Source organism: Diceros bicornis, chromosome 31, assembly GCF_020826845.1.
Source record: "Diceros bicornis minor isolate mBicDic1 chromosome 31, mDicBic1.mat.cur, whole genome shotgun sequence".
Taxonomy (NCBI): domain Eukaryota; kingdom Metazoa; phylum Chordata; class Mammalia; order Perissodactyla; family Rhinocerotidae; genus Diceros; species Diceros bicornis.
In genome coordinates, this window is record NC_080770.1 from 24,251,564 (window position 1) to 24,266,653 (window position 15,090).

General features: G+C 59.6%; 2 protein-coding genes across 12 annotated transcripts in view; one reads left to right on the top strand and one right to left on the bottom strand.

The window, feature by feature from the left end:
* Positions 1–5,539, top strand: part of PHF21A (PHD finger protein 21A) — a 181,511-nt gene extending 175,972 nt beyond the window's left edge. For all 11 annotated transcript variants that reach the window (XM_058527071.1, XM_058527063.1, XM_058527061.1 and 8 more), the window contains one exon: positions 669–5,539. In XM_058527071.1, coding sequence (XP_058383054.1) covers positions 669–926 — 258 coding nt within the window. In that variant the 3' untranslated portion in view covers positions 927–5,539. The remainder of the gene's footprint in view (positions 1–668) is intronic.
* Positions 5,540–5,695: 156 nt separating this feature from the next.
* Positions 5,696–11,019, bottom strand: LARGE2 (LARGE xylosyl- and glucuronyltransferase 2). The gene is given in 14 exon segments (XM_058527060.1): positions 5,696–6,193; positions 6,450–6,645; positions 6,750–6,899; positions 7,201–7,479; positions 7,893–8,053; positions 8,171–8,326; positions 8,423–8,548; positions 8,621–8,733; positions 9,208–9,312; positions 9,440–9,611; positions 9,854–9,977; positions 10,250–10,332; positions 10,664–10,825; positions 10,828–11,019. Coding segments are annotated over 14 exon segments (2,172 nt in total). The 5' UTR covers positions 10,960–11,019; the 3' UTR covers positions 5,696–5,980.
* Between the last annotated feature and the right edge of the window lie 4,071 nt (positions 11,020–15,090).

Genomic DNA, 15,090 nt, shown 5'->3' on the forward strand with positions numbered 1-15,090 from the left:
GGAGGCCTTCAAATTGAATCCACATGCCACTGGCTCATTTTCTGTCCTGGAAAGCTCAGTCCAGTCCCGAACACAATAGCACCCTTTAGCATGGTAGCAGCTTACCCAAACCTGCCCAGACCACTCCAGCACAGCTGTGGGAACTCTGTCTTTTTTTTTTTTTTTTTTAATAAATTTATTTATTTATTTATTTATTTATTTTCCCCCCAAAGCCCCAGTAGATAGCTGCATGTCATAGTTGCACATCCCTCCAGCTGCTGTATGTGGGACACGGCCTCAGCATGGCCAGAGAAGCAGTGCGTCGGTGCGAGCCCGGGATCCGAACCCGGGCAGCCAGCAGCAGAGCGCACACACTTAACCGCTAAGCCACGGGGCCGGCCCATGGGGAACTCTGTCTTTAAAATGACTTATTTTAGTGTCATAGTGGTAGCTCGTGTTTGGTTTTAAGTCCCACTGTCAAGGCGAGTTGTCTTTTAGACCACTCATTTGCCCCGTCTCTTGCCTCCCCGGCCGCCTCCTTCCCCTGGGTGGTAGCACCCCCTGCAGTGTGGAAAAAACAAGGTCTAGGGGCTGCACACCAGCCAGTGGGTTTCTTCTACCTGGAGAGGGCTGCCAGGCCTGTCAGAAAGGCCGAGGCTCAGGGCCCCTGCCCCTCTCCTTTGCTGCAGAAATGCATGGAAATGAAGAACACCATCCTGGCCCGGCAGAAGGAGATGCACAGCTCCCTGGAGAAGGTAAAGCAGCTGATCCGCCTCATCCACGGCATCGACCTCTCCAAACCCGTAGACTCTGAGGCCGCTGTGGGGGCCCTCTCCAATGGCCCGGACTGCACACCCCCTGCCAGCGCCACCCCCTCCACGCCGGCCCCCTCCCCCTCCTCCCAGAGCTGCACAGTGAACTGTAACCAGGGGGAAGAGACTAAATAACAGACCCCTCGAGGAGAAGCCACGGGATCCCGGCGGCCAGGAGAGCAAAACACTGAAGACTCTAGAAAAGCAAAGCCGGATTTCTTCTGGAAAGTACAGAATTCTTTTGGTTCTTTGGTTCCAGAGAGAGAGAAGATGCTTGTGCCAGGTGGCACCAGAGTTTGCCAATTGATCCTTCTTATTCTGTGTGTACATGCAAAGGTTGGACCATGTTACATGAAATAGTGCCAGCTGGAGGTTCTTTGCCAGCACCATGCCAAGTGAAATAATATATTTACTCTCTCTATTATACACCAGTGTGTGCCTGCAGCAGCCTCCACAGCCACGATGGGGTCATTTTTATTTTGTTGGGCGGGGAGCCGGGACGGGCAGAGGGAGGAGAGCAGGTTTCAGATCCTTATTTGCAGAGCCGTTTGTTTAGGTAGAGAAGACAAGTCCAAAGAGTGTGTGGGCTTTCCTGTTTCTAAACTTTCATTACTATAAAACCAAAAAAAAGGAAATCAAGATTTAACCAACCCCAGTGCCCAGAGGAGGGATGGGGAGGGGATGGGAGGGAGCCGGGGTGGGAAAGTATATCAAATAAGCAGTATTTCCTATTGTCTGGGGTCGGGCACAGTGCACAGAGAGATGGACACCAAGAACGGCCGCCGGGGTCCTCTCCTGAGCACTCCGCTCCCCGCCGTGGGCGCCCCCACCCCTCCGCGAGTTCCTTCCCCGCTGTGGCAAATTGGCGCGCATCTCTGTGGACGATCCCGGTTCCCTTCCCTCTCCAAAAACAGCAGAGCGGCCTCGGCTGGCCCTTCCCCGGGGCAGGGAAGGAGGGTGTGTGTGTCGAGGAAGGAAAAACGGTGGATCAGTGATTTTACTTGAAAACAAGCTCCATCCCTTTTCTATATTTATAAGAGAAGAACCTGAGCAAAGCAGCACGCGACCCAAGTGTGTGTGAACTGAATGGAGACGTTTCCTTTCTCTTTTTTTTATTTTTGTTTTTATTCTTTTTTCTTTAAAAAAGGTTTTATTTTGTTGTTTATTTTACTTTTTTGGTAACAAAAACTAAAATAAGGAATAGAAGAGCTGTCTTTCAGGCTGACCGTCCAGTGGAGGGCAGTCGGGGCCTTGCATGGTAGAATAGGAGTCCCAGTGTCAGTGCGGTCCAGTGAGTCTGTGTGAGTCCTTGTGCCATCGTCCGGGGCACTGTTTTTTTATGCAAGGGCAAAAATCTTTGTATCTGGGGAAAACAACAACAACAACTTTTTTTTTAATTAAAAAAGAAAATAAAAGATATTGAGGTCTTCCTAGTGTTACTTAAATTAAGATCAAGGTAAGAAACATTGTAAAAAAAAAAATTACAAAAGTGCTATTTGTTTCCTAAAAACAGTGATTTCTATTAAAAAGGTGTCAGAACTGGAGAAAACGCTGTGTAGTTATACTTTTTTAGCACAGAACCTGCTGATCATGATGACATTTTGCTGTGTTTGTGTCTCAAGACTGGTGGGCTAGTCTCCGTGATTCTGTGGCCCTAGGGGCAGGGGCAGAACTCCCCCACCGTTCTCCCCTCCTCAGAAAAGACTGTCCCCTCTTCTTGGTGCAGGGGTCCGGGCTCGTGTTCTTGAAGCCCAAATGGAGTGTGGACGTTATCAGGGCCCTACCCGTTGTCTCCAAGGATTTTGCTAGAGCAAAAGGCTGGTGCCTCAATAAGATCCCTTCCTTTGGTGCTGCTCTCGGTCTTTCAGCCACCAGCATTAGGAGTGCCTGGGCGACAACTTGGAAGGGAAGGGCCAGTGAAGCTCATGGATGCGGCAGGAGGGTACAGGGGGCAGGCTGGCTGCAGCAGTGGTTGGTGCTTAGAAAGAACGAGGGAGGACTGAGATGGCTGGAGGGTGCATGGTGTCTCGGACAGAGAGCCCCAGGGCAGCCTTTGTGTCTGTCTTGCCTTTGAGGAGAGGTCTGAATCTCCAGCTGCTTTCTCTGCCTGCTGGCTCCAGGCCCCAGAGATGGAGTTGACTCTGCTCTGCCCACCCATGAGGTTCCTGGGTGGCCTTCAGCTAGAATCACTGTGCTTGCCTTGGCTTAGCCCGTCTCCTTCTTGAGAGAACCAGGGTTCTGAAAGGCTCGGACCATTTCTATCATCTTGCCTTGTGAGAAATAAGTCTTGTGAGGTGTGTGGTCCCGCTGGAGATCTTTGCCCCTGGCGCGTGCGTGGCCCACAGGAGGGAGGCAGAAGCTCTGCTCCCCAGCCCTCCCAGAGCCTCTCTCTCAAGCCCCCCGTGCCCTGTAATGGTCAGAGTCTGGGGCGGGGCAACAAAGGTCCCATTAGTCTCTCCCTCACCCAGTTAGGCCAGAGGGACAAAGACGGATCCTGAGAGCAACTGCGGCAGAGAGAGATGCTTCTTAGGTAACATTTGTGCCCCTTCCCCAGGATGTTAGAAGAGGGGACGGAGAGTGACTGCACAGGCCTTAGAGTCATGCCTGGCTGCCAGGTTGCCTGAGGAGGACAGAGAGGAGCTCCCTTGCCTAATGCAGAAACCAAGGTGCTATGTCTAGTCAGGGAACCGTGGAGGTGCCTGGACTAGTCGGAGGAATGGCTGGCGGAGGTTCAGAGCCCAGCACCGGGCTGTCCGCCCTGTCGTAGAGCTCTCCCATCCAGACTTGTCTGGGCCGGAGGCCGGGAGTTGCCACACACTATCCATCTCTCCTTAAAAGAAGTTGGGAAAAGATCATCACTAGAGGCCTTTGCTCAGAAAGGAGCTTGCTGAGGATTCTCGGGGGAGGGGCACAAGGCTAGGAATTGACCCGTGTTTCGCCTGGTGCTGTGAGCGGTCACATTCTGACCTTGCCTAGGGTTGAGATTTGGATTCTTCCTAATGTTCAGATACGAGCTGTTTTGCAAGTCAGTCAGTATGGAGTACAGAATGCAACCCTGCCCCCAAACCCGCATTCTGGACTCAAATTCCAGAATACTTCTTACTGCCAAGAAAAGACCTGGTCACCCAGTCTCCTTTTCCCTCACTGTCCTGCTGAGAGAACCCTCTGTCCCCCCAGAACTGTGGGTGCCTGTGACCGCCTGAGACACACACTCACGACTGCCCCACCCCAGCTGCCTCCCCCCGCCCCCACTCCTTCCCTTCTGCTGCTCTTTCCCCATGCCGGAGCCGCTGACAGACCCCTCAGAGGCCAGGGAGCTGCTGGTCTGGGACTGGGAAGAGGCTGTCCACCAGCCCTGGATTAGGAGGCCCCTTGTCAGTCCTGAGGCTCTGGCACCGTGCCCTGGAACCAGTGAGGTCACATTGCCGTCATCTTCCCGTAGCTGTCATCTTCCCACTCACGTTCTTGCCAGTGCTGCCTGCAGGCCCTTTTTCCTTCGTGGAGCCTGCTGGGTCTTGTCCCACCTCCGCTGAGCGCATCTGGAGTTCTGCTCTCTTCTTTCCTTACCAGGCCCTTTGGGGCAGGCCTGCTGGGTGTGCCTGGTAGGGAGACCCAGCTGGGGGCAGCCCCTGCCGGGGCCTTACCTGTGTAGTACTGCAACGTGGCCCCCGCGGCCTCCCGCTGGCACCGTCTGAGTGCCTGGTTTCTGCAGGGCCTGCCTCTGTCCCTGCTGCTTCGGGGCGCAGGCCCAGCAGGCAGCAGGCATGGGCACGATTGCTCCCCCACGCCTCTCCCGTGAGTGGGGGTGACCGTGGTTCCCACTCTCCTGTCTCCGCCTGTACAGTTGCCTCTCCGGCCATCTGTGACCCATCTTCTCGGGGCCGGCAGAGCCTCCGTGGGCCCTCACGCTCAACTCACACACACACTTAGTGGTCCCTCCCTTCACTCCCTTTTAGGGTGTGGTCTTTCTATCTTATTTATCCAAAGGGCTTAATTTAGGAGACTTCTACCCCAGGGGCTACAGGCTCTTTGGATGGTTGGGGGCCCAGGTGCATTGTCCAGGCCCCAGGTTCTCCAGATTCCCTTGCTTTTGCTGCATGGAGGCCACTTGGCTCCATGTAAACGACAGCGGGCCTCACCCCCACCCCTCAGCTGGGCACCCTTGGCAAGAAACAGGAGACCCATTCTCTCCCTGACTTACAGCCTGTTCTCAGTGTCAGCTCCTCTCCAAGGGAGGGGGTGGCCCCTGGGAGGATTCTTCTGGTCCTCCCCACGAGTGAAAGGGAGGAGGCTGGAGGTTACCCCCTCTAGAGAGCCGGGGTGGAACTCTTCAAAACAGCCCTTGTAGAGGGAGGGTAGGGCTCACAAATGCCACTTGCTCCCCCTCCCACAAGGCCCTGCTCCCCGAGGACCCCACCGTCCCCCACAGCAGCCTTGGGCCCCTGCACCTCTCTCCAGTGTTGTTGGGTCCTTAGCCCAGGGTAAGCTGCGGTCAGGCAGGACAGGACGGGCAGCCAGGGGTCAGCGAGCGCCGAGCAGAAAAGAGCCAGCCCGCCCCCAATCCTGTCTCTTGTCCACGCCCTTTGTGATTTCAGTCTTGGTAGAACTTGTATTTGGAGTTTTGTGCTTCAAAGTTTTTGTTTTTGTTCGTTTGATTTTTGTTTTGAGGGGGTGGGGGGGATACAGAGCAGCTGATCAATTTGTATTTATTTATTTTAACATTTTACTAAATAAAGCCAAATAAAGTCTCTCGGCCTCATGGTGTCGGGTCTGGGGCAGGGGAGGTGGGCGAGACACACTCCAGTCCCGGCCTTGGGGGAGGGCCGGGTCCTCCTGCGACTCTAGCGGTACCTCCCGGGGCTCGCTGATGCCCTCATGTCCCAAACCAGGAGGAACGTGACAAGGAGCTTTTAAAACTTTAATTATGAAAAAGGGATATACCGTTGATGGGGGAACCAGCCCCAAACTAGCTGGGGCAGAGGGAGACTAGACCCAGCCATAAAGAGCAGCAAGGGGTGCCCCCAGGACCCACCCCACAGATGCTCCACCACAGCCCTTCCCACAGAGACCTTAAATAATTTAAATAGCGGGAGGTGGGAGGGGCGGCGAAGTTGCTCTAGTGTCTGCAGGGACCGTGTGAGGGCCGAGGCGAGGGGCGGGGCGGGGGGCACACAGGCCCATCTTGGGGGTCAGGTGGCGGGGCCTCGGGGCTGTTGCAGGGCCGTGAGGTATTTGAGAGCAGCAGCCCCGTAGTGTCGGGACAGGTCCTGGTGGAACTCGTCCTTGAGGGCCTGCAGGCAGTCGCGATAGGTGGGGCTGGAGCGGAAGCGAGAGATGTCAAGGCTCGGGGCGTGTGGCAGGTGGATGGCGAAGGCCTCCGGCAGCACCAGGAGCTCATATTCCTGCCGGGGTGGGGACAGGCAGACGGTCATTCTTGGGCTGGGGGAGGATCGCAGCTTTGGGGGATGGGGGCAGGCATATTCCATAGCCCCTAGGAGCCAAAGCCAGGGCCCAAGGGCAGATGATTCTAGTTCTCCAGAAGAGCAGAATTTCTAATAGTGCCGCCTAATGGTGCAGTGTACCACGTGGAGGCGTAGTGAGCTCCCTGGGCCTGGAAGTATTCAAATTGAAGCCAGAGGCAGCAAGGCGCCCCCTCACCTGTGCATCCAGCTCCACGATGTGGGCCACCTTGTTCCAGCCAAAGCCCACAAAGCGGGGGTCGTAGCGGGGACAGTCACGTGGCACCACCACGTAGGGCTCGTAGTCGGCTGCCCATTGCACACGGTATGGGGCCTGAGCCTCCCGCCAGCGGGCGTAGTCTGTGGGCGCGTGACCCCGGGGCCACTCGTGGTACCTGTGGGGCAGGAGAGGGCGGGGAGCGGGGCTGAGGCTGGGAGCTGGTGGGTGGCGGGGGCCGGTGTGGGGAACGGCGCGGGGCCAAGCAGTGGCCTCCTCTACCTGAAGGTGTGGAGAGAGCCAGCGTCCAGCAAGGCCAGCAGTTCGGCCTTGGAACTGGGGAAGCTGAAGCGGTAGTGCAGGGTCTCAAACGCTGGCACCACCAGAGCCGCCTTCCTCCTGCTGCCCAGCTCCAGCTGCTCGATGGAGGCTCTGAGGACACAGCCCCATGAACAGAAGAGGGAAGGGTCTGCTTCCAGCTCTGGGCCACAGGACCCGACTTGCAAGGGCTAGCTCACCTTGACGCCCCGCAGAAGACAGACACAGTGGAGCTGCTGTGGGAAGCAGATCCTGGACCCCTACCCTGTGGCTCCCCTGCCCTAATACAACCCCATTTTACAGAGAACACTGAGGCCCAGAAAGGAGCAAAGACACACCACCTAGGGTCCTGCGGATGCCCCCACCCTGTCCACACCCCCTGTACACCCGCCTCTCACTGCTTCCTCAGGCCCACCTGAGGTAGTCGTAGAGGGAGTAGGCAGGCAGGAAGTCAACGTCACTGAGGAAGACGTAAGGCGTGAGGGCCTGGGCCAAGGCCACGTTGCGAAGCTGGTTGATGGGGTAGAGGGGACCCTCCCGGTACACCACATGGTAAGCCACATCCTGCCGGGCAGAAAGCACCGCCGAGGCCGCGACGAAACGCAGGAACTGCTGGGCCTCTGCGTCTGTCAGGTACAAGGCCAGGCTCATGGGGCCCGGCCAGTGCCTGCACAGGGCTTCCAGCATCTGCAGCCTGGGGTGAGGGGAGCAGTCAGCCCAGGGAGGGCCGGAACACCTCCCTGGCTTAGCTGCTGCGGACACCCTGCCTGAGCCCCTTCCATGCGCTTTTTAAGCTGGTCTTATGGAATCTTCACAGCTGCCCCACGAGGTGGATACTTTCTGATTTGACAGATCAGAAAACTGAGGGCCAGAGAGATTAAGACTTGCCCCTGGTCCCACAACTGTGGAAGGGCAGTTCCGGGCACCTGAAGGATTCCCAAAGCCCAAGGCTCTTTCCACCATACCCAGTGTCTCCAACTTCTGGAACTCCTCAAGGGACAGCATCAGGCCGTGAGAGCTCTTCCTTCTACCAAATGAAACCCTTCTCTCGAAATTCCCAGTCCCAGCCCAGGCCGTGCTCCCCGGGGCTGCCCTCGGCACCCTCACCGGTCCATGGAAAGCTGGGCCACCAGGGTGACATCATAGGGCTGGGCGGGCGGCGGCTCATGGGGCAGGAAGGTGATGTGCACACGGTGCACAGTGAGCTGCTGCTGCCGGAATTCGAAGCAGGCATCCTCCTCGTCGAGTTGTGCCAGCGCCCGCTGCAACTGGGGGCAAGGGGAGAGAAGGAGCGGGGCTGGGGCTGGAGGACCAGTCCCGGACCAGGCCAGGTCCAGCAGAGCAGAGACGAGCAGAGCCTCCTCACAGCAAGGGCTCCTTCTCACCTGCTCGGCCCCAGGTGGGGGCAGGCTAGGGCACCCAAAGAGCTCTCTCCGCAGCAGGTTCCCATCGTACTCCAGGAAGGTCAGGTAGAGGTTGCGGAAGAATTCCACGTGCTTGTTCTTCACATGCAGCTTCTTTGGTGAGTTCCAGTGGATCACCTGGGACCCAGGAGGGTGTCGGTGGGGGGATGGGAGCAGGGAGCAGGAGTCCCATCCTTGGCCCACCACCCCCACTCAGCCCCCCGCCCCGCTCACCTTGAGATCAGACGCCTCCGAGTAGCAGCGCTCGGCCAGCGTGTGGTCTGACAGCTGCACGTTCCAGACGCAGGGCAGGGGCTGCACCAGCCCCGGGTGCTCCTTGATGACGGCATTGAAGATGTCCTGGGCAGAGACAGCCATCACGCCTCCGGCCCGAGCCTGCCCGATCCCCCCCTTTGAAAGGCTCCCCCAGACCTGGTCGGCCAGCGAGGTGGCAGGCAGGGTGAGGAGCTCCTGCGTAGCCGTCAGCCTCCACATCTGCTCCCAGCCAGCCTGCCGAAGCCGGTCCAGCTGCAGGAGGATCACGCCTGCCCGCGGGGACAGGCTGTCATGCCCACCAGCGAAGACCCAGCTCCTGAGGCCAGGGGCCACGAAGGTGTCTTTTGCATGTTTATTTTTTGACTTATTGGTATTTCTTGACTGTTCGCACATGAGCATGGACTACCTGTGTCCACAATCAATCCTCTTGGGGGTGAAGGGGAGGCACTGCACAGCTTACAGAGCACCTCCACAGGCATCTTCTCACACTCGGTGATCCCAGGGCTCGTAAAATCATCCCCGTTTAATGGATGAGAAAACTGAGGCCCAGAGGGACCAAGTGACTTGGCCTAAGTCATCCAGTACGTTCAGCCAAGGTCGGAACTGTTTTCTGACTCTTCTCCCACTGTTCTTTCTCAGCACTGTTCTTCCTGGGGGGCTTCCTAGCATTCTGTGCCCTGCCCAGTCCCTGGGGTTGGAGGACCAGCAACTACCCCTCCTGCCTCCCCCACCACTGTCCCCACCTGTATTGAAGCCCCGGCCCAAGGCAGGCCAGGGCCTGTGGTTCCTCCAGAGGTTGCCCAGGTACCAGTCGCTCTGGTTCTCCACAAGACCGATCACCTGCTCGTCTGGGAGGGGAGGGCACGAGGGAGCTGCCTGAGGCTACCACAGGACTTCAGCTCAGGGCTGGGTCCCACGGGGACCTGGACAGGCCAGGGAGCGGGGCTGGCTGGGGCGGGGTCTTAGGCTTCTCACCAGAAAAGTGAGCAAAAAGCGCCCAGAGCTCTGCGATGTCAGAGGCAAAGGTGACATCTGTGTCCAGCACAATGACACGGGCCAGGTCAAGGGGCAGAGTGCCGGGCAGCACCAGCTTCATTAGCCTGTAGAGGCCAGAGTAGTGCTTGTTGGGGATCCAGGAGACCTGGGGCTGTGGGCAGGAAGGACGGGGCATGAGCCTGGCAGAGAAGGGCCCACGACTGCCCGAACACACTCAGGGTGACCCAGGGGAAGAAGGCCTGAGCCCCAGGAGGGGTGAGTGACTTGAGCTTCAGTAGGTGTGATGCGACTGGGGGTCCCAGGCAGCTGAGCTCTCCTCCCCCTGCCCCCACTCCCTGGGAGGGAGAGGGCTGGGCACGGCTGGGGAGGGGTGCAGAGGGCCAGGGCTCCTGCCTTGAGCTCATCAGCGTCGTAGAAGCTGACCCAGACAGCGGGCACCATCCATGTGTGGAAAAGCATCTCCAGGATGCTCCTGGCCACGGCATCAGTCACCAAGTGGAGGTGCAGTGGATTTTTCCTATGGGGAGGACAGGGCAGGAAGGCTGATAGGCCCCGGGAGGAACAACATGGGACAAGCCCCACCCCACTCCGAGGGGCTCAGAGGTGGAAGCACCAACTTCTGCAAAGAGCTTTTCCATACCCAGGGCAAGATATTCCTCCAACCACCTTCAAGGGAGGAAGGGGACACTGTCCCCATGTCACCGAAGGGGTAAGCTGGGGCTCTGAGATCCTGCGCAAGACTTTGTTGCCTTCCCCACTCCTGACCCTCCCCTCTGACACTGGCTGTACCTGTAGAAGAGCAGAGACTTCACCAGGGTGGTGACATCCCGGCTGGAGTTATGTCCCGCACACACGATGGCCACGTGCAAGAGCTGGGGAGGGGACAGCGAGGTCGGCAGCAGCCCCCTCCTCCACTAGACGGGGAGGGCCCCTGTTGGGCTGGCCTAGCCTGGGGTAGTGTAGCCCCAGCCCCACCCGGCATCAGCGCTAGGGAAGGGGCGGGGGAGCGGAGCAGGGGTCCATTCTCCCGTTCACAAATGGGGAAAATGAGGCCGGGCGCAGGGGATGTGCGAACCGAGGCGCCCCCAGCAGGCTGGTCAGTGCCGGCGCCGACGCCAGGTGTTGTGATTCCCACAGGTGCCAGGTGGCCGGGTGGGGACGCGGCGCCCCCGGGATTCCTGCCGCCAGGGGCCGCGCACCTACCTCGCACTTGGGCGGCAGCGGCCGCGGCGGGACGCAGTCGGAGCGGTTGTGGCCCCCAGCGTCCGCCGGCGGGGCTCCGTCGAGGGCAGCAGCCCCCCGCGGCCGGCCGTCTGGGGGGACACGTGGCGTCAGCGCGCAGGGGCAGGATCCCGGGCCCCCCCCCGCTCGCCTGCCCGCCCGCGGCGCTCACGCTCCAGGTCCCCGCCGAACTGGAAGAATCCGAGCAGCAGCAGCAGCAGTAGCAGCAGCAGCAGCGCGGCGGCCCCCAGCGCCCGGGGGCGCCCTCGGGGCAGCATGGCCGCCTGCGGGGGCGCTCAGGGCGGGGCGCGACCCCGGGCTGCGGGCTCCATCGCGGGCCCTGGGGACCGGGAGGTGGGGGAGGAGGGCGGGTCAGCCTTGGGCGGCGGGGCCCGACGGCCGCCCGGTCCTCCCTCCCGCGCTGAGCCGCCCCCTCACCTGCTCCAGCGGCTCGCGGACCCCGATCTTACTCTTCCAGAAGCCGGCCAGGGTGAGGGGAAAGCGCAGTTGGAGGCGCAGGCCGGCCCGGTCCGAGCAGGAGCCAGCCCCGCCCCCAACCTGGGTTCAGGTTTCACCTCCGCTTGGCTGAGCCCGAAGGGGCGGGGAGACCCCCGGGAGCCTGGCCCCGCCCCCTGCCCCGGCATCCAATGGCCCCCCCAGCAGCCGAGGAACCCCGGGAACCGCCAGGATGGCTGGAGGGAGCGGGGGCAGCCGCCCAGGAAGGCCCAGTCCCCGCTACCTGCTCTGAGCCCATCCCCCTCTTCCCTGTCTGAGGCCCCATCTCCTCCCTTAACCTCCCCCCCCCGGGGGAGGGGCCCATGACCCCTGGCCCGGGATCAAAGAGACCGCCAGAGTAAGGAGGAAGGGGCTGGAATGCCGGGCCGCGGGAGTCGGGGACACCTGCTCTGGGGACAGGAGGCGGGGCCGGCTGAGACCTGCCCGGGAGCCGCGGAGCACCTGGAGGCCCTGCTTTCCTCCTCGCTCCCGTCCGCTCCACCCCGCCCCGCTCAGTCCAGGTGGCCCGGCGGCGGCCCCGGCGCGTCCGGACAAAGCGGCCTGGTGAAGGTCGCCTCCTGCCCGGGAGCTGGCGAGGGGCCTCCCTGACGCGAGCGGCCTGGGCAGGTGCGGGGTCCCCCACACTTGTCTAGACCGTCGCGATTGTGCCCGGCGCCCGGCCTGGATCTCTTCCTCCGCCCCCCTGGCACCCGGGCCTCTGCCCTGGAAGGGGTGATGAGCGCTCTAGACCGTGAACCAGAACAGCACGGACCATCGAGCGCATGTGCTCCCTGCCGGGCCCTGTGCTGAGGTCCCAGACTCATGTCAGTGAACCCTCACGTCAGTCCTGTGACGCAGACTTTATCCCCAGCCCCCGGAGAGGTGAAGTGACCTGTTAGAACACCCTGTGGCCCTTTCCCCCTGGTTCTGCCCTGCAGACAAAGCTTGTGCTGTCCTAGGACTTGCCCTTGATGTTCCTTCTGCCTGGATTCTGCCAGGTTCTCAAGAAGTGTTCCACAGCCCTTGGTTTATTTTCTTCTAGCACTCCGGGCAAGTTGACCTTGTTGACTTGTTTATAGCCTGTCTCCTGCCTCCAAAGTAGCTGCTCATGGGACTGGGCCTCCAGGGCCCGGCGCATACCGAGTGCTTAGTAAGTATGTGCTGAAAGTGGATGCGATTCCCTGGGCCTCGCCATGACCTAGAAAGGGGCTCGAGCTGTATCTTTAGCCCAATTTCCAGCTGTAAAAAGTGAGGGCCTGAGAGGCCCCGACCCCTAAAGAAGCTGTGGCAAAGCAGCCCAGCCTGAGAACCCCCAAGTCTCCTCCTCCGAGAGGCTAGGATGCCTTTCTCTGGGAGATGGGGGTCTGCAAGGAAGGTGGGGCTTTGGGCCTTTGGAGGCCAGGAGCAGTGGTTGCCATGGAGACTGATGGTGGCCCCTTGTATATCTGGAAAGTGAGAAGAGATGACAGGATGCAGGGGCCACCCAGGCACCTGGAGCTTTGAGCCTCCAGCCCCCCTGACGCTCATCTCTAGCCTGGAGCTGGGGTGGAGGTGGGTGAATCCCTCCCCAAGACCCTCAACAGAGACGGTCTAGGGGGTTAAATGTAAGGGAGCAGGTGGGGCACACAGTCAGGGCCCAGCCAGGGAGTCTGTGGAGGGAGCTGGGTCTGCAGAGTGACTGTGGTCACTCATAATGCTGGCCCCATCCTTCGCTCAACCTTACCACTCAGGGGAAATTGAGGTGTCAAGATGCCTGCTGGGCCTCCAAGCGGTTCTTCTGGGGCGTGGAGGAGGAAAAACATACACGTATGGGCATATGAAAGGGTGTTGGTCTTCTAGGCCTGAAACCCAGTTTGGCCCAGCTCTGCCCAGAACTTTGCTGTGTGCTCTTGGACCTGTCAGGCCCCCTCTCTGGGCCTCAGTGTCCTCATCTATACCTGTTGGGCTGGTCTAGCTCTATTCTCCTGTGCCTCAGGGCTGACTGATGGAGGGAGTCCAACCCCACCCGACCTGCTCAGAGGCCCATCCTGCCCAGTCAGGTGACCAAATCCAGGCAGCGGCTCAGGAGGGAGGGACCGCCCTGGGTGCCTCCTGCACACGCCACTCTTTGTCTTTGGGACCTAATCAGGCCTGGGATCTGGAGAGGAAATTCAGGGAACCCTGCTGCTTCCAACCTGGCTGGGCCCATGATCCCCTCCCAGTCCTGGAGGGAGGGAAGAGAAACAGGCTCCAGCCCCAGTGCCCCTCATATTCTGTCTGGGAGATGCTGCTCCTCTGTCCTCCATGCTTCTCTCCTCCCCAGAAGCACAAGACCACCAGCCCTGGGAGTGCCAAAGACCCCTAACACTCCCCTTCCTCACACTCTCACTCTCCACAGCTGCAGAGGGAGGGGCTGGAGGAGTCCCCACTGGTGAGGTTTAGGGAATAAGTTCATTGAGATGGTGGGGTGGAGGGAGGAAGGGAGAAAGAGCCCCACCCGAATGCCCCGAGCCCTGGGCTTAATCCCAGCTGCTAACTTGACTCACCACTGAGTAGCCTCAACATGTCACTGCTCTCGCTGGGCTGTGGGCAGTGAGAAGAGAGGGCACTGCCATGGGACACCTGCATTGTAGTCTGTTTGGCCCATGCCATGCTGTGTGACCTGGGACAAGTCTTTTCCCCTCGTTGGGCCTCTTATTCCCCATCTGTGAAAAGGAATTCATAGCAACCTTGCCAGGTTGCTAAAAGGAGTCAAGTGTGAGTGAACCTGGCACCCAGGAGATGGTGAGAAATGATGTTGATGATGCCCACGACCATCTCCTCTGTTCTCCAAGAACTTGGCCTCCCCTGAGGTCCCTGGACACATCTCCCTGGGTCTTCATTCCTGGGCATGAGTAGGGAGGGCAGCTATGATTCCGCACGTGATACGGAAGAAAACGAAGCTGGGGAAGAGGGAGCCACAGAGGAGGGCTGTGGCTTCCTGGTGAGGTTTATTGCTTAAAACGCCTAGATTCTGTGGTCAGACTAGACCAGGATTCGAATCTTGATTGGGCGTTCTTAAGCGGATCATTTTCCCTTCTGGAGATAATATCTGGTGGAGAGGATTAGATAAAACAATGTATTACTATTCTCGGTACCGTAAGCCTGCGGTCCCGGCCCCCCTACCGCGCAGCCCCGCTCATGCCCCGCCCCTTTCCCCACAGCCAATCAGTGGCTGCCTCCCCGGAGCATCCTTTCCATCCACCTCCCGCAGCTCCTCTCCCGCCACCGCCCCTTCCAGGGATGCTGCCAAGGAGGCGATCCCCAGGAATCGCCCCCATTCCTTGGGGAGCGGCTGAGGACCGGGAGGTGCATCCGAGGGCCGAAAAGCGCTTTGAGATTGATCCCAAGTACAAGGACCAAGTGTCCAAGTGTTCAAACCACTTTACAGCTGGGGAAACCCGAGACCCAGAGAAGGGAAACTCCGGACCAAGGTCACCCTGAGCCGAAAGCAGAAGCACGGCCAGGGTTTCCTCCACGGAGGTCGGCGTGCAGGTGCGCGCTCTTGGGGGGCACAGTCCATGCGGGAGCTGTGGCCCAAGCCACGGCACTAACGGTGCTGATCAGGGGATCGAGACTGAGTGGGAGGCTGGAGTCCTCGCTGCCTCAGTTTCCCCAACACTACCTCTGGTGGGGGACGGCAGACGAGGCAACTGGCCAAACGCGCGTCCGCTGAGACACAGTCCGACTGTCGTTAAACTCTCGCGCCTCCCCAAATCTGATGGAGATTTCCGCGCGCTACTTGGGATCCCAGCCCTTTAAAATCTGGTCCTCCCGTTCGAGCCTTTCGGCGTTCTATTGGAAAGACTCCAGGCTCCTGGTCCCTTTTCTAGAATGAACTGCTCAGACTGCCGCGGGAGCGTGCCTGGAGTTGTCACTGCGCAGGCGCACGGGCA